Here is a 26,191-nt window from a genome sequence, read left to right on the forward strand (position 1 = left end):
TGCACAAGCATTACCCATATTCATGAAGGCCATTTGATGTGTATTCTTCTTTGGAGCCCAATTTACTTGGATCTTTAGTTCAACATTTCATGTTTATAAAAATTTCAAACTATTGCACTATTATCATCATATCATTATTATTGTGCATGCTGTGTGTTCTGAGTCTAATACCTGGTTTTTGGTGATTAACAAAAGAAAATTGTGACTCGTAGAATTTCACTACTACACTTTCCAATTGTAAAGTCTACACTTGAAAACACTTTTATTAATAAAAAGTTAGGATCCATACCATATGCAGAAAAGTTTACTGGCTGCCAAAGTAGATTATATACATAAACTTTGAGGGTCATAAACTTTGAGGGTGCTTGTGTTTTCAAAAAACAAAAAACATACAAAGTAAGAACGAAAGAAAAGGATTAAGATACGTCGATTGTCTTCTTGAGCAGCCAGAGAAAAAGAGCTAGTTCAAGCAGAAAAATGGAACGAAGCCCAGTTCTGTCCAGCATGAATCCAAACACTGTTATTCCTGCTTTGTTGTTCTCCAAATATGTCACTGCAACGCAGTCATTTTGTCATACTCATAAGCACCAAATAGTATAACATTACTAAAATATCATGCTACATTGTTGTTTATTACATCCCTTATTTGGATTTGTTTTTTTCTCATAAGAGTTTTACAGCTCAACTGATACATGGTGTTTTTAATAGAGATATCAAGTATTCGATCCCTCATTCCCCATTGTAACAATTGAATCTATCCCAAAAACAAAAAGTGCTTACTTGTTTTTGTTTTTCTAAAATCTTAGGTCATTTTTGAAAACTCAAAACCTAGTTAGTTGTCATTACCAAAAATCAGTCCTACATATTGTTTACCATGTGTTAGACATTTAGATGTCTTTTAGGAAAATTGTTATCCTTCATGTTTCAGCCAAAGAAGGAGAGGAAAAATAAAAAATAAAAAAAGTGCTTATCAACTAACTTAAGTTCTATGAACTATTACCAAGAGTTTTGTAACTCAATTTATAGTTTTTAGTGTTTCCAAGTTCTAACCGAGACATAATGTATTAGAATTTGAAAAGATCCTTTTAATCGTAAGAATTTCTTTAAAAACATTGACAAAGACATATGGCACTCCATTATAATGATAGGGTTATTGAAAGACTAACTTGATAAGTAAACAATTTTTTCCGAAATAAAATTAAATGAACAGATTTTCAATAACTAAATAAAAAATGAAATCCTATATGTCAGACATTTGTTTGGCAAAAATTCATATTCAGAAGAAAATGAAATCCACTAACCTAGAGCTTGTCTCTTCTGAAATGAGATTGTATGCGTAAAAATTGGCACCAATTTGGTATTGTCCAAATCATCATCTCCATCCTCTTCATCATCTGATTCCCAATAATGATTCATAGAAAATACTTGACTTGAAGTAATCCGAGCCCTTGGAGTCTCACCATCTGTGTTATCGAATGGGTTTATTGTGGCACAGGCGTGCCACTTTGCAGCAAGACTTGTAAGGGACTGCGCTTTGTGTGTAATTTTTGTGGCACTGCGCAAGCATATGAAAAGCCCAGTCACCAGGCTAATAGAGCATACCTGCACAATTATAAGTAAAAAAAAAAAAAAATTGAAATTATTAATAAACAGGGAAATTGTTTTCTTACAAGGAATCTTATAAAACTTGAAATTAGGTGAAAAATTTATGATTTAGGCACCTTGTACATTTCTGACATAATTTAGTTTGATTAATATCTTATTTTTGACATAATTATGTGTCCCAGTCGGGCAAGCCCTTTGGCTAGACTATTTTATTCTCTGCCCATGAGGCACCCCAGAAACCTCATGGACTGATAGTAAAGTGGATTAAATCTAACACTTTTGGGTTTTCGTCACGTCCCAAACCAATGAACCCACCACCTGAGTACACCCTTAGAGGCAATCTTTTAAACTATATAAATTGTATTACAATAGGAGAAGTAAAGGAAACAGTGCTTACTATAAGTTCTCCAGCCTTGAAGATATTGACATTAGCACTGGATGGGACTGTATCTAGAAGAGTAGTGAACTGACTTGCTGTGACCAAAACCAAAGTCAAAAAAATGAATGCTCGGAAGCGGTGGCTGATGATCCGGAGATTTCTTCTAATTTTGAAGTGTTCCACTAAGATTGATCCCACCTCAGTTTCTTTCTGAAAAACTTGAGCAAAGTCTTCTAGTCTAAGTATTTGCAGATAGCAACTAACTCGGAAGAGAATGCACACAAGGAAGAATATTGCTGTTCGGTAGAGCCATGAACACAGCTCCAATGTGCATAAAATTGTGTCACTTATGTAGATGTTAACATAATATGGAAGTTTGGTGCCACCTGAGACGTACCACCATATTTTGTAGGCACAAACAGAAACAAAACAGGGGAGTAAAAAAATCAAGAGGAGCTTCATTGACCTCTGCAGGAATAAGAAAGTCACATTTTTAATTATTCTGATGTGTAAAAACTAAAAAGGGAACTGATGAGCAAGTAAACAGTATAGAGAGAGGTCTATGTATATAGGTATGGAGTCTTAGAAGTAGTACTGTATAGTCCGTATTGACCTAAGCCCACACTTGGACATGGTTGAGCTTAGGCTAATATAACTCTTACATGATCAAACTGCCATGAGTTGTAACATGTGAAGTGATCTGAGCAGTAGCCCCAATTGACTTCCATATGATTATTGATATAGTGAATAGCTAGAAAAATAGGGACTAACAACCATGTTTGAATATATTCAATTATTTTTTTTAATTTTACAATCATGTTTGAATTTTTTTCAATTATTACTTGCTTTATGTGTAATTATTTTCATTAGAGAAACAAGTGGCTTGGGTTTGGAGTCACAAGTTTGCTTCCCTTTTTCTAAAATCATCCGAAAAGACATAGAGCTATGTCCTGTTTCTTAACCTTTTGTGTTGCTTTTCAAATTGGTAAAGATACCTACTTTTTGTTGTTGAATTAATTAAATTTGTGTGTATTGCCAATTGTGATAGTATAGATTTTTTCCTTAAATCACAAGTATACTCTTCAGTCTTCACTCTTGTGGTTGGGGAAATGGTTCACAGATCATATTGCTAATACCTGTATTAGGTGCTTTAGGATGCCAAAGTAGAAGTAAGAATCAAATATCTGATCTAATAAAGGATCTCTATAGTTTATAGTATTTTCATAGTTCTTGTGAAATTAGGTTCAGAAGGCTTTCTTTTTCTTATTCCTTTTTCTCAAGTCTAATATAGAAAAAGAAACCATTTTGCCTTGTTGGCAATCAAATAGGAACCACCAAGTAGGAGGAACTTCATGGTTCTGAATTTCTGATCATTCTGTCTCTATAGAGAAGCAGGGGAAGGCATTTTTTTTTTAATGAATAAAAAACATTGTACAAGAATTTCCTACAAAGTTCTGTAAAAATATTTGCAATACAGCCTGATATGATTATGATTCATGAGGGTGGTTGAAATTTTTTTACAAAGTCATTTTCTTTTAACAAAAATGTAGACAGCAAACTATGCATGCATATTTAGACTCAAATATTGAATATATTTGAAAGAAAAGAAAGGAAGAACAAAGCTTTACCTGGAGCTGTTTTGTATATCCATGTTGGACTTTCTCACTGGCATCACTTAACTTATCAAGGAAGAGAAACTTTCTTAAACCATGTTTATTTGACCAAGTAGAGAGACACAAGAATGAGAGTATTGCGAATACAGAAAGGGAAATTTGGACTACCAGACGATAAGGCCGGCTATGGTTTTCATCGCAACTCGAGCACGAAAGGGCAAAGTGTGAGCCGATTGGAACACCAATGGCTAATAGAAAGAAGATAGACCATGAAAGACTAGCCCTCCAGAGATTGGATTGATCTAAACACACCCATTTGAGACATAATCTAAGGCTCTTCAATTCAGCTCCTTCATTGTCTAAGTTGCCTGAAACTTGTGGGCTCTTTGACAAGAAAGTTTCTCTTTCATCTTCCATAGTTTTGGAAATTTTGTCAAAGCCAAGATCAGAAATTGAGAGTAATACATATAGAGGTGGTGATTTTGAAGGTTGGAGCTAGAAAGGTAGGAAAGAAATGAAGAAAATAATACATCAAGTTTCAAGTTTCAACTGTCTCTGTCTCTATCTCTCTCAAAATAGACATAACCAAAGGTGGCACGGATTCCCTGAGGCCATGAATCCAGACTCCCTGATTTTTTGCCACAAAAACATTTTTATGCCATTATTAAAGAAACTTTCGCCATCACTATCGCTCCGTGTAACACTAGTTTTCTTGGATTGTGGGCCTGTTTGGTGAGTCCGTTAAAACTCACATTTTAAACGACATTACACATTTTTTCTTTTAAACAACATTATACACACCTTTTTTTTTAAACAACGTTACACACACTTTTTCATCCACACTTATTTAAAAAAACTCTAAACAATAATTCTCAAACTACCATATCAAACACCCTCTCTAGAACTCGTGAATAACTCTTCATTTTAAAAGAAACACACTAAATTTTACATATTTAATAGTTTAAATAAATAGTATCAAACAAATTAGTAATAGTTAATATTAGTATAAATGAATGTTGATAGCGTGGCCAAGCCTAACCTATTTATTTCAAAATAAATGAAGGCTGCGTTTAGAAACATGAATTTGGATTTGGATTTAAATTTTAAATGAATAGATTTGAAATGTTTTGATTTTAAATCAATTGATTTTAGATATCATTTCAAATCTAATTTTTTTTTTTATACGAAAAATCTAATTATTTTAAACCTTAGTGGATTTGTCAAATCCAAATCCTTGACCTTTTAAAACTATCCAAACAAGATATTTAGATTTTAATCACTCTAATAACTAATCCAAAGTCACATGCTCAAGTTCTACCATCCGAACACACTAGACAAGAATTTTAAAAACTTTAATAGGATAGAGTTACTCCAAGAATATTAGAAGATTTTAATGCAAATTTCTCTCTTCTCTCATATTCATCTTGAATTATATTACTATATGCGTCTTTAAATCACAATTTGCCAATAGCCATATCATGTCACATTTAAAATCAAGTCATTTTAAATCTAGTAATTTTAAATTCAAATCTAAATCCAAATTCATGTTTCCAAAAGCAACCTTAATTACTTTGATCATATGCTTGACTAAAGAAATACTAGTCTTCTTGTCTTTTTACGTTTCTATCTAAACAAAAACCCCGTGAAAGCAGTAAATGTTTAAAAGCACTAAACCCCATTCTCACTTGGAGCGACTGAATTCAAAGAACCAATTAGGCTGTGATTCGTGGCGGATTTCAGGTAAAAGCGAATAAAGCGATAGACATTTCTGGGTCGTGTTGACACTTTCTGTTGTAGTAGTTGAGATGTACTCCGAGTTTGGAGGTCAATGCACGATACAATAAATATATATATATATATATATATTTTTTTTTTTTTGAGAAGGACACGATACAATATATATAGGTGTAAGATAGTCATGCTTCTCAAAAAAAAGGTGTAAGACAGTCATAGGTAGCATGTGAGCCCTTTAACAAGCAATTGTTTGTGACAGAAATCTACCACTCAAATTTCAACGTCCCCATAATCTGCGCTCAAATCTGTCAACCATGTAATTTGTTACATGGAACGTGTGGTGCCTCCAAATCACAGGTTTGGAATGGTTAAATAAGCTGTGACAGAGCAGTGAAGCCAAGCAACTCTACCTATGATGGGTGCATTTAGTTAGGCGATTTGAGAGTCTAAAAGTGCCTTTTTAAAATGCAAAACGTCATTTTGCAACAGCAGTTCTTGTTAGCTTTTTTATAAATGTTCATTCCAAACTCAAAACGCTGTTTCGTAACAGCTTATACAAACAGACCCAATATCTTAATCATGCTCAAGCAGTGATATTGGTAAAAATAAATGGGGCCTGAAACTGATTAGAGGTTTGCATCTTAGATACTGGTCTGTTTGGATTCTCAAAAAAAAAAAAAAAAAAAAAGATACTGGTCTGTTATATTGCTAGGGGTAGCAAAGTAAGTCCAAACCCATTTGCCTACCCAAACCTACCCACTCTAATTGAACCCAAACTCACTCAATTATTAGTTGGGTTAAATGGACATTAACCCAATTAGACCCAGTGATTATTGGATTTTAACTAAAAACCCATTGAGCCCCATTTAATTTAAAAACAATATATCCAAATTCAACCCAACCCTCCCATTAAAAAAAAAAAAAAAAAAAAAAAAACAGCTCAATGTTTCATTTTCCTTCATTTTCTCAGCTTCCAAACACTAACACTTCTCTCTCTTTCTCTCTCGCTCCGGCGTAGTCAATGTGGAAGCCGCGCTCGCAGCCATTGCCGCACGCACCACAAGCACCAGAGGAGCAGCGCGCGTGGTTGATATTGCCGGCGCCGACGTCGTTCTCTGCACTAGGGAGTTCCGTAGGGCCTCCTAGCGGCAACGGAGGTTTGTCGTGGAAGTTTCGGACAACTTCGAATGAATTGGGTAGGGTTTCGTGGAGCGAAGGTGAGGGGATCTCATTGAGATCGATTCCGAGGCCGAGTCTGGTTCTGATACCGGAGCGAGTCTCCTTCGCCAAATGCCTAGACTCGTCCCTAACTCTACTGAGTTCGTCGCTTGAATCGGTGAGTTCCATCATTCGAGTCTTGGCTCCGAGTTCCATGTCGGCTAGTCACGATGTGGCTCTCGTACCATTGCTCACTTCGGCTTTCAAGATTCAGATATGATCAAATCCAACAGCTCAGATTATCAGATCGGACAGTCTATATCAGCGCCACCAGATCCTCCAGCTTTAAGGCTTTAAAATGGTCATTTTCACTTTAATGGCATTTTGATAATTTTGATAATTGGGTAATTGGGTAAGCTGGGGTTTACCCATAATAATTGGGTTGGGTTGAATTTGGGTTAGAAGCAATTAATTAAATGGGTTTTAATAGGTAAATGAGTTTTATATACCCAACCTAATTATGCCCACCCCAAACCCACCCAAATCCACCATTTTTTTTCTTTGACACCCCTACATGTTGCAAATAAAGGGTGTAACTCAAATATGACAATCTGAGTTCTAAATTGGACTTACATGTCTTATAGTTTCTTTGATGCACGATATTTGGATATTTTGACTGATTTCATTTGAGTCGCACACCAGGTAATTATAGGGAATAGTCCCTTCAAGTTTCTTTGAAGGCGTGAGTTAAAAAACTTAAACTTTACATCTCATAGTTACATGAGGTTTGAAAATCATTAGACCAATCCCTTGGAGTTATTGAAGTACTTTCTAGTTCTTGCTTCTTTTTTTTACTAGTTGTAAATCTACCGAATGCGTGAAAAAATGTAATATAATTATTTTGTAAGAATATAATATAAAATTTGTAAGTTAAATAGTGCATGTATTATTTAAAAGTATTTTATATTTTTATGTAATGGAACATATATTGTAATTTGTGTGTGTGTGTGTGTGAGGAAAACATAATTTAATAATAAGAAATGTACACTCTCATTCCATAGAACATATGTAACATGTTACATTAACTTAAATTATCATATAAGTTTAGAATTGTAGATTTTTTTTTCTTTTTTCTTTTTTCTTCCAAATATAAGTATAATGCATATATTATTGAAACTTTAATTTTAAGGTAATTTTTTTTGAATATTTATTGTAGGGATATTGGGCTTAGGAGTCCAACAGTTGGTTTAAAGCTTAATCCAAGGATGGAAGATTGCCCGAAGAAGAAACATCTCTGTTAGAAAAGACTGAGTTAGTAAATAGAGGATAGTTCTGATCAAAAGGACCCAAACGAAGGGGCCGAGGATAAAGGCACCCTCGGCCGACCATTGCCGAGGTCAGAAGAAGGTGTCTATTGCTCAGAGTGACCTCACTAGAAAATCTAGTTGGTGTTGATGAGCATTGTAGAAGCATTAGGCAAGGGAAAGACCTAAATATCTAAGGAGAAAACTGCCACCTCCGCATTAAATGCACTCCAGCTAACTCTCTGGCCGCATTAATGTGGAGGTGATACCTGAACATTGCATTTCAGCCTTACAGCTACTATATGAAGACTTATCAGTATTATTGATGGGACAAGTATCCACACCGACGGTCTAGCAAGCACGTGGAGGGGATTATGAAAAGAAAAGATAGTATAAAGAGGGGGAGAAAAACAAGAAGAAGAGAGATCGGGAAAATTGAGAGAGAAAACACTGTAGTAATCCATAACCAAACTTGTAACGTAACTCAAGAACTATATATCAGAATTAGTGTCCTCGAAATTCGCCAAGGACGTATTTTCTTCATATTACTGTTGTCTAATTTCCTTTTGTTATCATCAAACTTATCCTATTCATTGTGAGATCAACTGAAGTCCAGTTTTTCTAACCCATTCTCTACAAATTCATTGTTTGGGCTTTTTGGGCCAAAGTCCATCCACATGTTGGGCTAGAAGTTCAAACTTGGTCCTTACATTTATGATTTTAGGGCCAAAAATCTCTAATTTATAATACCTATTTTGTTTTATTTTTTAGCCCTAAACTAAAGAGTATGACCCAAATAGAATAAAATTTCATATTTTTCAACCCAAAAATTAAGAAAAAATAATTGAGCTTAAAACTGAAAAATGCAATCTGCAAAAACATTAGCCCAAAATGGACTAAATGAACCAAAGTGGACCGATGTGGATTAATATTACCAAATAGACTAAATTGGACCAAAGTCGACCAAATAGATTGTATTAGACTGAATGGACCGAGGTGGAAGGAATGGATCGAAATGGAATGAATTAGACCGAAGTGGACTAAAGAGTGGAATGAATGGACAGAAGTGGACTAAATTGGATTGAATGGACCTAACCGGACCAAGTTGACTAAGCAAGACCGAAAGGACCAGATTGAACCAAAATGCTACTTTGATGTAGCTCCAAGGGAGTGTAACAAGATATTATTTATATTTGTAAGAATTATATGTAATAAAATTTGTACTAACTTCCTTTAAAAAAAAAAAAAATTGTACTAACTTTAGTATTATTAAAAAATAATTAGGAATTCGTTTTTTACGTTATTGATATGAAACTAACCAATCATATCATTTTGTAAATTTTTTTTAGTTATTAAACAATATCATTTAGGAATGAAAAATAAGTTTTTGTTAAAGTTTAGAGGCTAAAATAATATTTATCCTATTTTTATCTAACAACAATAATTTATATTATAAAATTTGTTGTAAAAATGTTAAAGTGCCGACATATTGCTAAGTGCCAATAATTTGTGCCGCGCAAATTCAGGCCACGTAGTAATGCCCCAAAACGACAACCAGTTGGGCTCTTTGAATTGTCTCTCCAGTACAGCAAGCAGTAACGAGGAATGTGCCCCCAACTCCCAAGCCCCCCAACAAAAGTCGCCCTCATTACCAATTACCAAACTCACAAAACGACAATCTCTTCTAGAAAAACAAAGAAGAAGTAAAAAAATCCCCGCTCATCTTCGTCGTCTTGGCGTTTTGATATTTGACACTTTTTCCTCATATTTCAATCTCATTTTTCTTCTCCTTCCTTCATTCCTCTGCAAAACACAATATCAACAACAACAAAATGATCACAACGACGTTGTCTTCTACGGCGTTTACAACCTCAGCCTCGCCGTTAAAAGTCAACAGAGACGATTCCAAACACAATAACTCAGCTTCCTTTTACTCCCAAATCCCTTTCCTTTACAACCCTCTTTCCAAAGCTCCATCAATTTCCAGGTTTGTCACAATAATTCTTGGTCCTTTTTTTTTTTTTTTTCTCTGTCAAATTAAGGAACTTTTTCAGTTTGTAAACATGGGTTTTACTTTTTTTTTTTAATTTTTTTATTTAGAAACTTGTTTGTTACTTTTAGTTTGTTAAGATTAAGAAAGATGTAAGAATGGAATATAAGCACTCGTTGTTTTGGGAGTGAGATTGTTAAAATTTCATCAATTGCTGATTTAGTTCAATATTATTATAATTTTCCTCTATTTAGTTCTTAAACTTAGTCTAATCACTGAGTTTTTTAGTTCAAATTTATATCAAATTTTGTATCATCTGTGATAATTTTAGGTTGTTATTACAGTTATAAATGTTGGAAGGAGAGATTTTGATGAGTGGTTTAATTTCCTTTGAGTTTGTGACAATCTAGGAAGTCATGTCGGGTCCGAGCAACTGTTTTGAAAGAAAATGAGGAGAAAGTGGTAGTGGAGGAGTCATTTCCGGCAAAGACTTCTCCTGGTGATGGAGGGAAAGGAAGTGGTGGCGATAACGAACCACCAGAGAGTTCATCTTCCGATGCATTGGAGAGATGGGCTATCAAGTTCGAACAATCCGTGAATATCTTTCTCACGGTACAGCTTATCTCCCTTTTGCTCTGTTCATGTTGTCAAACCAACTGTAGATCCAATGTTGATATGGTGATATGAAATTACGTGTTGCTATGTTTTTATGAAATGTGTGTGCCTACTTCTTTGTTCAGCATTCGGTTGATTCTTGAATATTATTGGGATAACTATTGACTTAATATTGAGGAAATATTGTTTCATGTTTAGCAGACCCATTCTTTGTAATGGACCACATTAAAACTGGATTCATTAGTTGAATTCAGATTATCAATGTGTTTCAGTGTATATTATGGTAAAAAAAAATGCAAAGAGTCTTTTTTTTTTCCCCCATCTACATGGTATTAGTTTCAAACTAGAGCTGCTTAACACATTTTTATATATGGCAAGCAATAAATTATTCATGTTTATAGAGATGAATCTTAGATATTTAAATTTACGATGTTAGTCTCATTTTAATCTGATAAAACTCTGTTGTTGATACCCTTAATCCCATAATTTGTTTCTATTATATCAGTGCTGCCCCTACCATGACTCTATATTAAGACACAGGAGAACTGAGGAGTTCTCGTAATTACTATTTTGTGCTTTTTATGCTGCACAAGAACTCTTCAGCAGCTAAGGAGCCTGTGTCTATAGCAGAAGTTCATACCCTTTGATAATAATTTAACTCTATCAATCATTCCAGGACTCAGTGATAAAGATACTCGATACCTTGTACCATGATCGAGAATATCCAAGGTTCTTTGTACTGGAAACTATTGCAAGAGTTCCTTATTTTGGTGAGTGTTAAAGTGTTTTCTACTCTCTGTCTTGTTGAATCCTTAATTGGGGATTTTGTAGCCAGTGCTAGAAACTGTTTTACGAGCTTGAATGAACATTCTTAAATTTGTAAGAACAAATGTTGTAGATACCTTCTGAGCTTGGCAAAGTTAACTATTCTTGTCATTAGGAGAAAAGTTAACTATTCTTGTGTACATCTTTTATAACTTGATCATGCTCTAGAAACATGATACATTTGGCATATATATTATCAGTTTGTGAATAAGAAGGCTCCAATGAAAGGTACGTTCAACTTATTACACACGCACAAACGTGCAGCAATTATGCATTGTATCCATTTATGGGAACATAGAAAATTTCATCAGAACTTGTTGATTTAATCTTTGTTTTCAGTAAGTTACTAAAAAAATACTTTCTTATGCACCTATATTTGAACACTGTAGACCACTTTGAATCCTATCTCTGAATTCTGTTTTGTGACTAAATATTTCAATGGCAGCCTTTATGTCTGTTCTACACATGTATGAGAGTTTTGGTTGGTGGAGAAGAGCAGATTACATAAAAGTGCATTTTGCCGAGAGTTGGAATGAGATGCATCACTTGCTCATTATGGAAGTAATATTCTTTCTTCAAAATTCCTTTCTCATTGTTATAATTGATATAGCACCATATTTGTTCTTCAGTAAGAAAAGTCTGTAAAAAGGTTCCACCATTATTTAGATTCTGTTTAGTTTTCCCTGAAAATACCATATCTTGCTCTCATTTATGATATGGTTCATTAAACTTTCCAAAACTGAAAGATTAAGAAACTTTAAATTTATGACCTAAAGACTGATGAGAAAACTTAACCAATTGTGAAGAATGTTTATCAGAAGTGATGGAGGCTCTCAGCTCCCCACCCTGCAGGGGGTGGGGACTGCAGGTTAGCTTGACACTGCTCTTCTATGAACATGCACACACACACACACACACACACACACAAAATAAAGATTTTCTTGTAGAATTCTTGTAGCTTCATTTTTTTCCACTGGACCAACCATTTTGCAGATATAGTCACCTAAAAGATATGAAAGTAATTTGCTTGATATTTAAGGTTACATACTTCTGATTGCAGGAGTTGGGGGGAAATGCTTGGTGGATTGATCGGTTTCTTGCTCAACATATTGCAATCGCTTACTACATTATGACAGTCTTAATGTATGTTATAAGCCCTAGAATGGCATGTAAGTACTCGCATCTTGGTTTTACTGTATAATAATTTTGCACCTTCTTTATTCCCAGAATCCTGCTGGTTTCGCTTTTCTGAATGGTTATAAGACTTCTTGTTGTATTTCAATTTTCAACCAAACTGAGACCATAAATTGATTTTTCAATTCAACTTGAAAGCAAGCAAAATGACTCTAAATATTATACTGCTATCTCTTGGAGCTCATAAAAACTTAAATTCTGTTGGTAGTCACTGTTATGTATTGTTCCTAGGAAATGAATTTGTCTTGTAATTTTCAACTTTATTTTTTACTAATAAATAAGAAAAAAAAAAAAAAAAACTTTATTTTTCAATTTCTACTTTTCTACAGGGTCACTGCATGTTATTATTCATCTGAAATGCTGATTTTTGTATACTTGTCACTAGTGCAGATCACTTTTCTGAATGTGTAGAGGGCCATGCATTTGAAACTTACGACAAATTTATCAAGGCCCAAGGAGGTGTGTTGAGAGTTTTAATGTTAATAAATATTAATCTTGCTTGGTTGCACGCTCACACATAACTATTATAGATTCAAAAGTCAATTTCAATAGCATCAGATTATATTTGTTTTGGTACATACAGACCATATGTTGTGTGATGCCTAATCACCTTGTACTACCACTCAGCCCCCATTTGACTCAGGATTCCTTGAGTTCTCCAGGTCTCGCACTAAGACTAAAGAAGCCGCTGGGGCCTATTAGAATGACAGTAACTTGTACTTCTAAATGTGACTCAATCATTCTTATGGTGTCTGTTCTTTTTGTTTCTTTGTAGAGGAGTTGAAAAAATTACCTGCACCTGAGGTTGCTGTAAAATACTACACTGGAGGTGACTTCTACTTGTTTGGTAAGTTTTCATCTTACAAGCTTTTGTTCCATCTTCTAAGATACTACCTAGGTTATGACATTTCCTCCGTATTCTATGCAGATGAATTTCAAACGGCAAGAACTCCCAATTCTCGAAGGCCTAAAATAGGTAATGTCATCAGCTTTGATGTTTTTCAATATGACTCATTTACCTGCTCCACTATGTCTTTTGGTACCACAAAATGAGTAGCTCAAATTTCATTGCTTTGCTGACTTTTTGATAGTATTAGTGCTTTCATTTATGTACCCTTGGTTCCAGTTATACCCCTGTGCCAATTGAGTAGAGACAGCTTTGCATTCCAGCGGGTGGGTTGCTTCTCTTGGAAAAAAGATTGGCTTGTTAGGCAGACCATGATGGAAGGCCAACCATTTTATTTTTTATTTTTTAAATTTATTGAAGTTCTATTTGCTCAATATATTCCCCTCTTTCCTTTTTTGTTTATGGAGCAATTACTTAGAAGTACATTTTGTGCAACAACCCTTCTAATCTAATACAAAAGGATCCCATGATCATAAACCGATCTTACCTAGGAAAAAGAATACCAGTCAAAAGATTTATTTTGCTTCTGTTAATTTTCATTCCTTTTCTTCAGAGAATTTGTACGACGTGTTTTTGAACATTAGAGATGATGAAGCTGAACATTGTAAGACGATGAAAGCCTGTCAGACTCGTGGGAACCTTCGGTCTCCTCATTCATATCCAGAGGATGCCTCTGAAGATGACTCTCAAAATGTCCTTCATGAAGCCAATTGTGAAGGTATTGTAGATTGCATAAAGAAATCTGTCACATCACCTCCAGCAAATCAAGAAATATGACAGGCATGGAAAATTAGCTTACAATCCATGGATAGGGATACAATCGTATAGACAATCAATAGAGATCTAATAGATGTCTTGGCTCTTCAATGAAAGGTTGTTCTACTTTTATTTTTATATTTTACCCACGTTATATAGAGCTGAGGAAGAAATTCATGCTATGGTTCATCATAATCTGTGACACATCTCTTTTGCTTCCTCTCATAAATTCATCTCCACTCCAAGAATGCTTCCTAGATGACACAGCCTGATGAGGAAGCTTATCAATGTAAAATTAAACCGACATTTTTTTTTTTTTTGGCTAGATGTATTAACTCAGAACAAAAGAACTACAAAGAGAGTTTTACGCTTATGGGGTTCACCTTTATATAAGAGGGATGTAACCATTACATCAAGTTATAAATCCTTGTTTAATTTTACATTGAAACAATAACAAGCTGATTATTTTCCTTGTTCAGGTGGTAAGCATTCATCGCTGCATTTTGCTGCAAAAAGTGTGTTCTGAACTTTGAACTAACCAACTAAATAAAATCTCGTGAGAAGGCCAATTTTCTGTCATATTTGAGCTTCAAAGCGAAACTAAATTTGGAACATGTTCACATAAAATAAATTAATTAATTAAGAACACGTTGCATCAGTACCCTTTTAAAAAGTGTCCCTTAAAAATCAGAGTTAACCTTTATGATTGCGCATAATTTTTCATATATGCGGCTGTGGTTCTTTTATCTGTCAATCAGTACCACAAAATTTAGCCTTTTTATTATTAATATTAATTATTAATGGGTGCATTAAATAGAATAGCCATAAATGCAAAATAGTATGAGGTATACCACAGTCTTGCATTGAAAAAAAGTATTTGATTTTATTATTTAATAATTTGATATTGAATACCGGATATTTATTTTGAAAATACCTGGAAGTGTCAATCATTACTTTGGATGCATAGACTCTAATCTCACAGTTGGATAAAGCCCACCTATTGTGAGTGTAATATTGTATGCATTTGAAACGATAACTAAGCCTTCTGAATGGTTATTAGTTGGCTCACAACCCAAAAAAAAAAAAAGTCAAGCTTTCTGTACACTTAAAAAAAAAAAAAAAAAAAAAAAAAAAGAGGGTTACCCAAAATCAATGGCGGAGCCAAGGGAAAAAGCTATTAATATTTTACTTATTACTAGGCCAAGACGCATTTGAGGTAAAAAGATAGAACTATTTTTAAGAAAAGGTTATAAAACTTTATACAATACAACCAGCTACTCTCATTTCATGGGAGGATTGGGAGTATAGCCCACTAATGCCATCTCAAAATATAGCCCATCCTATATTAACATAGCCCAATTCTACTAAAAAATACAAAACAAAGCAAACAAATACCTTGACACATAGCTGACTTATAATCTAATATTGTTTGATTTTTCTCCTCTTTTTCTTTGGTGACTTTTTAAATGAATTTCTTGTATTATATAAATAAATTTTTAATAACTAGGATGTTTTTTTAAACCTAAACCTAAACCTAAACCAAAACCCTCCTGATGTAGGTAGGGCTTTTCATTATTACAGGTTATTTTCATTGAGCTATATTTTGTATAAAAAAATAAATTGTGTAAAAGTATAGGTGTATTTAGAAAAAATGAGCCTTTACAAAAATTATACATTTGTAAAGATGAAAAATAAGTTGGCATGTTAAGCTAAAATAAATAGACCTAGAACATATAGCTTTACAAAAATAATAGAAATTTTTGTAATTTTTACTTTATGCACATCTATAAAACAACTAAAAACCTTTCCATCTATAAGTAGAATTTTAACATTTTTATAATTAAAATTTCAAAAGGATTATTCATGTAAATAAATCCCTAATAAATAAATATAATATAATGAATATGTTATTTTTCAAATGGATTTCAAATATTATATGAATATATTTGATTGCACGTGCGTACATGTGTTTGTACCCTCCTCAAGTCAGATCCTAACTACGCCACTGGCCAAAATACATCATTTCTTGGCCAGTAAGTCCATAAAATTGTTACCTTCCCTGAGAGAATATTCTAGGTTACACGTGTTGAATTGTTACCAGATACCTGCAATCCTTTCTTGGCTAGTAAGTCTCCTTACAATTGTTGCTTTCCATGAGAGAATGTACTAGGTTACTTGTGTTGAATTTATTCATCAGTTATCTATAATTAGAGATGATAACACGTAAAATGTAAGAATAATTGATAGTTCGAGAGCTATCCATGTCAAAGTGAATACCATCAAGACATCCACCTCAACTATAAGTTTAGTCCTTCTCAAAAAAAAAAAAAAAAAAAAAAAAAAAAAAAAAAAAAAAAAAAAAAAAAAAAAAAAAAAAAAAAAAACTTACAAGTTTAGGGATGCCAAGCCTGGTGGAATTTTCAATTTGTCTCTTATGGCCATAATTTGGTAAAACATTACTAGATGTTATTCATATGCTAAATTTTTTTTATCAATTCTTTGTATCAAAATTTTTTTTGGGTTACTTTTTTTTAATCAATTTTCAAATTTGAGAAAGCTGAAAATAAATTTAGAGAAAAATTTTCCCAAACTCTTAGGAGGGGCCAGTAAGTAAATTTAAAGGTTCATCATGGCACTATAGTGATCTTTGTGACTTAAAACGGAATTTTTGGTCATTCAATGGTCCAAATGATATTCTTGCCATTGAGTGACTTGAAATTACAACTTTATCATTGACTAAGTGTTCGACCCCAAAATGGCGTGTCTACAAACATATAGTTTATTATTAGTATGCAATTTCAAAAATCTTAAAGGGGATGTAGAAAATAAATAAGGGATAAAACCCTTTTTCGTCCCTACATTTTCACACGATTCTCACTTTGGTTCCTAACTTTTTTTTTTCACCACTTTTACTCCCTATCCTGAAAAGCGTGTCTCGTTTTAGTCTCTGACGTTACATCAGAGATGGAAATTGTATAGCTGACAAACGGAAAAAATTAAAAATATTAAAATAATACACCTTATGTCCACGTGGCTTTCCACGTCAGCCTCTAAATTTAAAAAAAAAATTAATTTATTAATTCTAACTAAATAAAAAAATTAAAAACATAAATAAAAACCAAACCCAGCAAGAACAACAAATTTAAAACTCAGCAAAAACAAGATCAACAAAACACAAACCCAGCAAATTTAAAACCCAAAAAATTAAATTCAAACCCCCACACCACCAAAACATAAAACACAAAAATCAAATCCAGATTTTCGGCCCCCAAACTCAAAACTCAAAACCCAAATTTTCTTATACTTTCTGAGAAGCCAAACACAAACCTCAGATCCAAACCTTAGAGTTGAAACCAAACCACCTCCAACCTCAGATTCAAAACTATCAAACCCAAATGAAATCAACCTCACCTGACAACAAAACCATCTCCTCTCTTAGCCGACGCTGCTTTCTTCTTGCTCGTGTTTGCTTGGGATGTGGGTTTGCATGGAGGTGCTTTCATGGTGGAGATCGTGAGTCTTGGGTTTTGGATCTTTGGTCATGGAAATCGTTTTGTAGTTTGGTGGGTTTGGGTTTCTTGCTCATTCTCTGTATGAAACTCATCGAAGAAGAAGAATCGTAGCGTTGTTGTTCTTGTTCTTGTTCTTGTTCTTGTTCTTCGTCTTCGTCTTCGTGAAGCTCTCTCCGGCTCTGTGTTCTTCGCCGCTCTCTCCGGCTTTGCGTTCTTCGCCGCCTCTCGCGCCATATCGCTTCAAGAACACGAGGAAGAACCAGTCCTCGCTGTTGTTCTCGCGATCGCTTCAAGACCATAAGGAAGAACCAGTCTTCGCTGGTGGTGACTCGCGTTGTCTCCTCCCACTCTGCCTGTACCGGCGTCAAGGTAGACCGAGAACTAGTGTGGCGATGTTCCGGTCTTCCGGCTCAAAATCGATTGGAAGTCCTTGAATTGCAACGACAGGTAAACGAACACGCTTCCGATCTTCTGATGTCAGTGTGGGTGTGATGTAGTCGTGGGTATGGTGGATTCCGGAGTGTTTTGTGGTGTGGGGGTTTGAAATATGGGTTTGAATTTAATTTTTTTGGGTTTTAAATTTGCTGGATTTGTGTTTTGTTGATCTTGTTCTTGCTAGGTTTTAAATTTGTTGTTCTTGCTGGGTTTGGTTTTTATTTCTATTTTAAATTTTTTTTATTTAGTTAAAATTAATAAATTAATTTTTTTTAATTTAGAGGCTGACGTGGAAAGCCACGTGGACACAGTAGGCATTAATTTAATATTTTTAATTTTTTCCGTTTGCCAACTGTGCAATTTCCGTCTCTGATGTAACATCAGGGACTAAAACGAGACGCGTTTTCCAGGATAAGGACTAAAATCAGTGGAAAAAAAAGTTAGGGACCAAAGTGGGAATCGTGTGAAAATGTAGGGACGAAAAAGGGTTTTATCCCAATAAATAATCGTGTGTTCTATTTGTCCTGAAACACTCAGCTATGATGTGGTGGTAATTGCGTAAGGTTAGGATCACAACTAATTTATATTATGGCTAATATTAATCCACAATGGGAGATTTGAATGAGGACAAGAAACAACTACATAAAAATCATGTAGAACTCAATCCTTATCATTCCATATCATGGATTGTGTTACAAAGGTTTCTCTCAATAATAAAGCTACTCTTATCTTCTGGAAAATTCACCCTATCTCTTGTGTCTTCTATGTCTCCTGTGTCTCCCTTTCTTTTTGCCCTTATCCTTCCTTATATTAGCTCTATCTTCTTCTCTAGGTGGCCACTTGGATAACTTTTTGTCCCATTGGGCTCTTCTTTCCTCACATTTTCATCATAAAAGGAGACTTTTGGGGCTTCTTTTACTGTACAGTATTGTCATTTTGCATTAAATGCATTGGTGCCAGGCTAGTGACCTTCTTTAATACGGAGGTTACTGTAAAATCATCAGGAAGCTTCAAAAAGCTTCCTCGGAGAACCTCAAGCCTTCTAGAATTTTGCCTCAAAGGCTCGGTTACACCTCAGATGGGGTCCTTGGCATTTGGATCTAGGATGGCGCTATGCCTGGTTTGTGATTCGAGGCTTCATTCTCTTGGAGAGGCTTATTCTCAAAGTGGGTTAGTTAGTAGTGGGCTTATATCTACTATTTGGGTTGAAGTTTATTAGGCCTTATATATCCATTTCCCTACATGTTCTAAATATTTATTATGTAATTTACAAATAATTTATGTTATCCTATCTTATATTTTTTTCAAAAAAATTGTGATTAACAAATGTTCAAACAAGGATTAGAACACAACGAAATTTGTTTTGATATTGTTAAGAATTGAAATTTGTTTAATTCACAAGAACCAAACAATTATTTTAATTCACCCAACTACTTATTAACATAAATGATTTATAATAATAATAATAACTAAATTGTTTATTCAGTTATCCAAATGTATTCACAAACAAAAGCACCTTTAAATATGTCCTTAAGTATTAAAAATCTTCACCCTATTCTTCAATATTTATGTATACTCAAAATACCAAATTACATGTAATCATGTACAAATACTCCTTGATTTTGTTGTTCAAATGCTTTAAAAAAAAAAAAAAAAAAAAAACTAGTGCTCTAAAGTTCCGACAACCATTATTTCTTACTCCTACTAACTATGAAATGAACTAGACCACCTATGTAAACAAACACACTCATGAAAGCTTTTTCAAGTATCTCTTTTGTGTCCAAAATCCACACCATTTTTATTCGGTTTTAAGAACACTCAAAATAAATAAATTACTAATTGTTAAACTTTACTATTAAACAACTTACTATGAAATAAATTTTAAATTTAATAGATTTTTAATTTCATATAAGAACTATGTAAGGACCAAATTTGAGTTTTTAGCCCAGCGAGGTGGATGGACTTAGGCCCAAAAATACCAGAACAATGAATTTATAGAGAGTGGGTTGGAAAACTGGGCTTTAATGAATCAGACCAACACCAAAGCAGATTCAAATGACAAGGGAATGAAAATAGACAGATTTATGATGAAGATAAACGTCCTCAACAAAGTCCGAGGATATCCGTTCTTATATATTGTTCTTAAGTTTGATTACAAGTTTAGTTCTCGGTTGCTATAGTGTTTCTTTCTAGATTTCTCGACCTGAGGATCCCCTTCTCCCATTGCCTCCTCTTTCTTTTATACTCTCTTCTCCTTTCATCTTCGTCCTCCACGTGCATGCCAGGTGGCTGGCATTGATACATGTCCCATCAGCACCTTCCATAAGTCTTCTGTAGTAGCTGTAAGGCTGGTATCTACTGTTCAGGTATCACTTTCACATTAATGTGGCCAGAGAGTTAGTTGCAGAGCAATTAATGCGGTAGCAATAGCTTTCTCCTTAGATTTTTTAAGACTCTCGTCTGTACTTTGTTTTTGCAATGCTTATCCATGCCAGCAGAACTTCCTGGAACATCCCCCTGGACGGCAACCCACCTATTCGGGCCTCGGCTTTGGCTAGCTGAGGATGCATTTATCCTCAACCCACCCTCTTAAGCCATTATGACCAAAATTAACTCCTTTATTTACTAACATAGTCTCTTCTAACAAAGATTTATCCTCCTCGAACATTCTCTCGTCCTCGGTTTAGGCCACGAGCCCAATATATAAACAGATAATGAACTCCTAGGCCTAACCTCCCTACAAACTATATTAAAAATTAAATTTTGGAACTTAAGAAAAAAAATTTGAAAAATGTATTGATACGAAAAATTCTAAAACATTGTTAATAGAAATACAAATGAGATATACGCAACAAGATAAAGTTGAATTATCTTCATGTATTGAATTTGTTTTAAAAAAATTTATAAGAATTTGTTTTAACTTGAAAACTTTGAATGTAAGGCATAAATAAATAAATAAATATATATATTTTAGGGGAAAGACCATGAAACTTTATTAACTCAAAATGGCTATATCAACCTGAATTAAAGGTAAGATTTGTGGTGGAACATCCTCCATCTACACAGCACAATTTTGAATGTTGACTACTAATCTCTCTAACCTATGAGCTACCTTGTTACCATCTCTCTCAGTATGAGAGTACATCAATTTTAAATAAAATTGAGCAAAAGAACCTGCATCCTTAATCAACAAACCATAGGCCGTCAAATCAACATCTCCCTTCAACAAGGCCTTCACCACAATCTCTGAGTCTCCTTCTACAATAGCCCAATCTATACCAACTTCCAAGCCAAATTCCATTGCTCGGGTTGCTGCCATAGACTCAATTTTCACTGCATTATACTCCTAAGGAAGTTGCAGCACTAAAGAGGCTAGCACTAGTCCTTGTGAATTGCTGTGCAAGATTATCCGAAAATAAAATTAAGATAGTTGAATTACCCTAGTATATAGTTTATTTTTATTATATATTTGAAAAATCTTAGAGTGATATATATGTTGAAAATAAATAACTATGTGATTGGAAAACAATAATGAGACAAGAACTTCATAATCATAAACATACACATAAACATAACAAGAACTGTTTAGAAAACATAAACTTCATATGTGATTGCAGAAATTTTCTAACTTAAAGCTGCTATCACTTGGCCACTGTCATCATGGATCAAGACCCCCACACCGATTGCTTTTTGGGTAGAGAAAACAGCCCCATCAACGTTGATTTTATACATCATTGTTGGTAGAGGGGCCCAACTAACTACACGCACCACAAGAGGTTGCGGGGAGACACATTTTGCAGCCATATACTCTTCCAAATACTAAGTTGCCTTCTATATTATAGCCACGCCGTTCATCTTACTGCCTCCATGTCAAATTTCATTGGATTGAACCACATTACCCACACAATAGTGACAAACCTGACCATTTTATCCTTTACATAGGAATCAGCCATTATCAAATACCACAACATGTCCATGAAGGTTCAGATCTAGACTGTTCCGAAGTGAAATGTAAGGTTAGAACACTTTCACACCTTCCTAGCTCACTAAGAGCCCCAGAAAAAGTGGCCTAATGTCTCAAGATTTCAAACTAAACTCCTCATAGCAACTCTCTTGCAAGACATGTTTACACAATATCCTTAATAGTAAGGATATTGCGACATACTCTCCACACAAAGTGTGACATTATTAGGGATTGAACTTTCATAACCTTTTTAAACTAAACTTATCGCAACAACTGTCTTGCACGACATGTCTGCGCAACAGATTATCCTTTGTAGGAAGGATATCACAACATGCTCTTTACACTTTTCCAATACCATCAAAGTTAACTACTATCTAAACTATTCCTAGAATATAGAGTCCGAGAGAGTTCCATGGCCACCCTATAAGCACTGCAAACATAGAATAAGCCATTCACTATTTTCAGACCAAATTAACTTGTCCTCTAGAAGGTGAAGACTTAGCGGAATACTCTTGATAATTTTGCCTTATAGGGAAGGAAAACAACATCAATAACCTCATTTTCCCAACTAGCTTCCTTGACGAAAAGCAACTCATTTACTTGTGTTTCGAGGTGCAGAAATTGCCTAGGGGTCACTACCTTATGTGTAGAGGATGTAGGCATCCATTTGCCCCCCCCCCCCCCCCCCCCCATATCCTTATAGATTCTCAATTTCCTACATTCCATTGCAGCCCATGTTGCACTAGATTTTGAGCCGCCATTATACTTCACCAAGCATACGATGGGTTGTTTCGTAGAGAAGCTTGAATGAACTCACATTTTGGGAAATATCTAGCCTTGAAAACCTGAAAGACCATAAAATCCAGTTTTGTTTGGAGCCTCTACCCTTGTTTTGCAACGAGTGCCAAATTGAATTGCTTTGATTGTCGAAAACTCATACCACCAGATGCGTTTGTTCACAAAGTTTTTCCCAACTAATCCAAGCCATTTTCCTCTTAGTCATGTTTTGATGACTGTCTTAATGTCTTTAGTGCTTGTAGGCCAACTCATTCATACTTGACTTGTATAATTTTAAGAATTTTCCATCGATAGATCTAGCATATTCATTATCATTAATATCCATTAGTTTGTATTCAATTCTATCATAAACCTCACTTATGAAAAATGGTCCTTCCCACTTTGGGAGAAATTATACAATGCACTTGGAGGACCATGTCACCTATGTCCAATGATCTTTCAGGTGACATTTTTTTATTTTCCTAAATAAGAATCCTTATTTCCTAATGGAAGAATGACTTTTCAAACCAAGTCTCCTATAGCAAAAGACTTTTTTTTATCCATTAATCATAAGCTCTAGTCACCTTTTACCTTTGAAAAATTAAAAGCATTTAAAACAACAATTTGTCTCTCATCTAAATCATCTAGTTCATCCATCATGGCATTGGTGATCTATATGACTTAAAATGAAATTTGTGGTCATTCAATGGTACAGATGATATTCTTGCCCTTGAGTGACTTGAAATTACAATTTTGTCTTTGATTTAGTGTTCGACCCCAAAATGGGGTGTCTACAAACATATAATTTATTATTTGGATACAAGTTCAAAAATCTTAAAGGGAGTTTAAAAAATAAAGAATAATGTGTTCTAAAACTACAATTTTTAAATAAAATCCTCATACATAAACATAAACACAAAAATGAACACAATCATGTTAGTTTTTCTTCAAATATACAGATGAAAATTTATTGAAATTTTTACATGAATATTTGATTTTATTCGGTAATTTACACATAATCTATTTTATCCTATCTTTTCTTCTTCTTCTTCTTCTTCTTCTTCTTGTTCTTCTTTTTTTTTTCAATAAACCGTGATTAAAAAATTTCAAACAATGACCAGAACAAAAAGAAATTTGTTTCGATATTTTTAAGAATTGAAAATTGTTTAATTCACAAGAAACAAAAAAGATTTTTAATTCACCCAGCTTATTAAAACAAATTATTCATAACAATAATAACTAAGTTGTTTACTCAGTTATCTAAATGTATTTGCAAACAAAAGCACCTTTAAATATGACCTCAAGTATTAAAAACCTTCACCTTATTCTTCAATATTTATATACTCAAAATACCAAATTACACGAATACTCTTGATATTGTTCATCAAATGCTTAAAAAAAAAAAAAAAAAAAAAAAAAAACCTAGTGCTCCAAAATCCTTATTGCAATTATTTCACACTCCTACTAATTATGAATTGAACTGAACCACCTATATAAATAAAACCTTCTTATCAAAGCCTTTTGAAGTATTTTGTCTATGTCCAAAATTCCCACCATTTTTATTCAGTTTTAAGAACACTCAAAATAAATAATTCACTAATTGTTAACCTTTACCATTAAATAACCTACAAGGAAATCAATTTTAAATTTAATTGATTTTTAATTTAAAATAAGAGCTATATTAAAAGTTAAATTTTGCAACTTAAGGGAAAAAAAAAAAATATTGATACAAAAAATTCTAAAACAATGTTAACAAAAATACCTATGAGGATAGGCGCAACAAGATAAACTTAAATTCTGCTGGTAGTCACTGTTATGGATTGTTCCTAGCTAGGAAGTGAATTTGTCTTGTAATTTTCAACTTTATTTTTTTCAATTTCTACTTTTCTACAGGGTCACTACATGTTATTATTCATCTGAAATGTTGATTTTTTTATACTTTTCACTAGTGTTTACTCTGGATAGCTCTTTTATAAAGTTCTGTCTGGTTTCTCCAAAAAAAAAAAAAAGATTATATTTGTTTTGGTACATACAGACCATATGTTGTGTGATGCCTAATCACCTTGTACTACCACTCAGCCCCCATTTAACTCAGGATTCCTTGAGTTCTCCAGGTCTCGCACTAAGACTACTCAAGAAGCCACTGGGTCCTATTAGAATGACAGTAACTCGTACTTCTAAATGTGACTCAATCATTCTTATGGTGTCTGTTCTTGTTGTTTCTTTGTAGAAGAGTTGAAAAATTCACCTGCACCTGAAGTTGCTGTAAAATACTACACTGGAGGCGACTTATTCTTGTTTGGTAAGTTTTCATCTTACAAGCTTTTTTTCCATCTTCTAAGATACTACCTAGGTTATAAGTGACATTTCCTCAATATTCTATGCAGATGAATTTCAAACGGCAAGAACTCCCAATTCTCGAAGGGCTAAAATACGTAATGTCATTAGCTTTGATGTTTTTCAATATGACTCATTTACCTGCTCCACTATGTCTTTCGGTACCACGAAATGAGTAGCTCAAATTTCATTGCTTCGCTGACTTTTTGAAAGTATTAGTGCTTTCATTTATGTACCCTTGGTTCCAGTTATACCCCTGTGCCAATTGATTAGGCAGACCATGATGGAAGGCCAACCTTTTTTTTTTATAAATTCATTGAAGTTCTATTTGCTCAATATATCTCCCTCTTTCCTTTTTTGTTTATTGAGAAATTACTTAGAAGTACATTTTGTGCAGCAATCTTTCTACTCTGATAGAAAAGGATCCCATAATCATGAACCGATCTTACCTAAGCTCACAAATCCTTTCTTCTTATTTTTCCTAACAAAATTAACTACAAGAAAGAAGAGGAAAAAGAATACCAGTCAAAAGATTTATTTTGCTTCTATTAATTTTCATTCATTTTCTTCAGAGAATTAATTGTACGACGTGTTTTTGAACATTAGAGATGATGAAACTGAACATTGTAAGACGATGAGAGCCTGTCAGACTCATGGGAACCTTCGGTTTCCACATTCGTAACCAGAGGATGCCTCTGAAGATGACTCTCAAAATGTCCTCCATGAAGCAGATTGTGAGGGTATTGTAGATTGCATAAAGAAATCTGTCACATCATCTCCAGCAAATCAAGACATATGACAGGCATGGAAAAGGGTCCGGTTAATGTGTGCCCTTAGGGCACACTTTAAACTTTCTATTTTTGGAAACATTTTCTTGGAAATTGAAAAAACTGTCATTACTTTTTCAATTCTTGAGAAATTTTTTTCCAAAAATGGAAATTAGGGCACACATTAGTAAAATCTTTAAGTAAAATATGAATCTTACGGTTTACATGATTTCCTTATTACAAATTTGTCTATAGTACATACTAGTAGTAGAATAAAAAATAAATTACAAGTTCAATTGACATATTTTTTCTTGATATA

General features: G+C 33.9%; 3 protein-coding genes across 3 annotated transcripts; 1 reads left to right on the forward strand and 2 right to left on the reverse strand.

Moving 5' to 3' along the window:
* Window positions 1-235: 235 nt before the first annotated feature.
* On the reverse strand, window positions 236-4,253 carry LOC126726993 (uncharacterized). Its single transcript, XM_050432436.1, has 4 exons — window positions 3,613-4,253; window positions 2,003-2,452; window positions 1,302-1,602; window positions 236-553 (listed from the first exon to the last, which is right to left on the reverse strand). Exons 1-4 carry the CDS (start codon window positions 4,012-4,014, stop codon window positions 417-419), a joined length of 1,290 nt encoding a protein of 429 aa, XP_050288393.1. The 5' UTR covers window positions 4,015-4,253; the 3' UTR covers window positions 236-416.
* A 1,918-nt stretch (window positions 4,254-6,171) lies between these two features.
* Window positions 6,172-6,705, reverse strand: LOC126728672 (methyl-CpG-binding domain-containing protein 9-like). Its single transcript, XM_050434464.1, has 2 exons — window positions 6,317-6,705; window positions 6,172-6,175 (listed from the first exon to the last, which is right to left on the reverse strand). Exons 1-2 carry the CDS (start codon window positions 6,703-6,705, stop codon window positions 6,172-6,174), a joined length of 393 nt encoding a protein of 130 aa, XP_050290421.1.
* Window positions 6,706-9,470: 2,765 nt separating this feature from the next.
* On the forward strand, window positions 9,471-14,496 carry LOC126726994 (ubiquinol oxidase 4, chloroplastic/chromoplastic). The gene is made up of 9 exons (XM_050432437.1): window positions 9,471-9,780; window positions 10,194-10,395; window positions 11,075-11,168; window positions 11,669-11,784; window positions 12,284-12,392; window positions 12,808-12,876; window positions 13,193-13,264; window positions 13,346-13,393; window positions 13,878-14,496. The coding sequence occupies exons 1-9, from the start codon at window positions 9,626-9,628 to the stop codon at window positions 14,099-14,101; spliced, it is 1,089 nt and encodes a 362-aa protein (XP_050288394.1). The 5' UTR covers window positions 9,471-9,625; the 3' UTR covers window positions 14,102-14,496.
* Window positions 14,497-26,191: the final 11,695 nt, after the last annotated feature.

Source organism: Quercus robur, chromosome 5 (genome assembly GCF_932294415.1).
Source record: "Quercus robur chromosome 5, dhQueRobu3.1, whole genome shotgun sequence".
NCBI classification, from domain to species: Eukaryota; Viridiplantae; Streptophyta; class Magnoliopsida; order Fagales; family Fagaceae; genus Quercus; species Quercus robur.

Coding starts and splice junctions, on each gene's coding strand:
- LOC126728672 (XM_050434464.1), bottom strand. CDS start 6,705: ATGGAACTCGGAGCCAAGACTCGAATGATGGAACTCACCGATTCAAGC.
- LOC126726993 (XM_050432436.1), bottom strand. CDS start 4,014: ATGGAAGATGAAAGAGAAACTTTCTTGTCAAAGAGCCCACAAGTTTCA. Junction 1,603..2,002: donor TCAAGGCTGGAGAACTTATA/GTAAGCACTGTT, acceptor ATAATTGTGCAG/GTATGCTCTATTAGCCTGGT. Junction 554..1,301: donor TCAGAAGAGACAAGCTCTAG/GTTAGTGGATTT, acceptor ACTGCGTTGCAG/TGACATATTTGGAGAACAAC.
- LOC126726994 (XM_050432437.1), top strand. CDS start 9,626: ATGATCACAACGACGTTGTCTTCTACGGCGTTTACAACCTCAGCCTCG. Junction 9,781..10,193: donor AAAGCTCCATCAATTTCCAG/GTTTGTCACAAT, acceptor GTGACAATCTAG/GAAGTCATGTCGGGTCCGAG. Junction 11,169..11,668: donor TGCAAGAGTTCCTTATTTTG/GTGAGTGTTAAA, acceptor TTTCAATGGCAG/CCTTTATGTCTGTTCTACAC.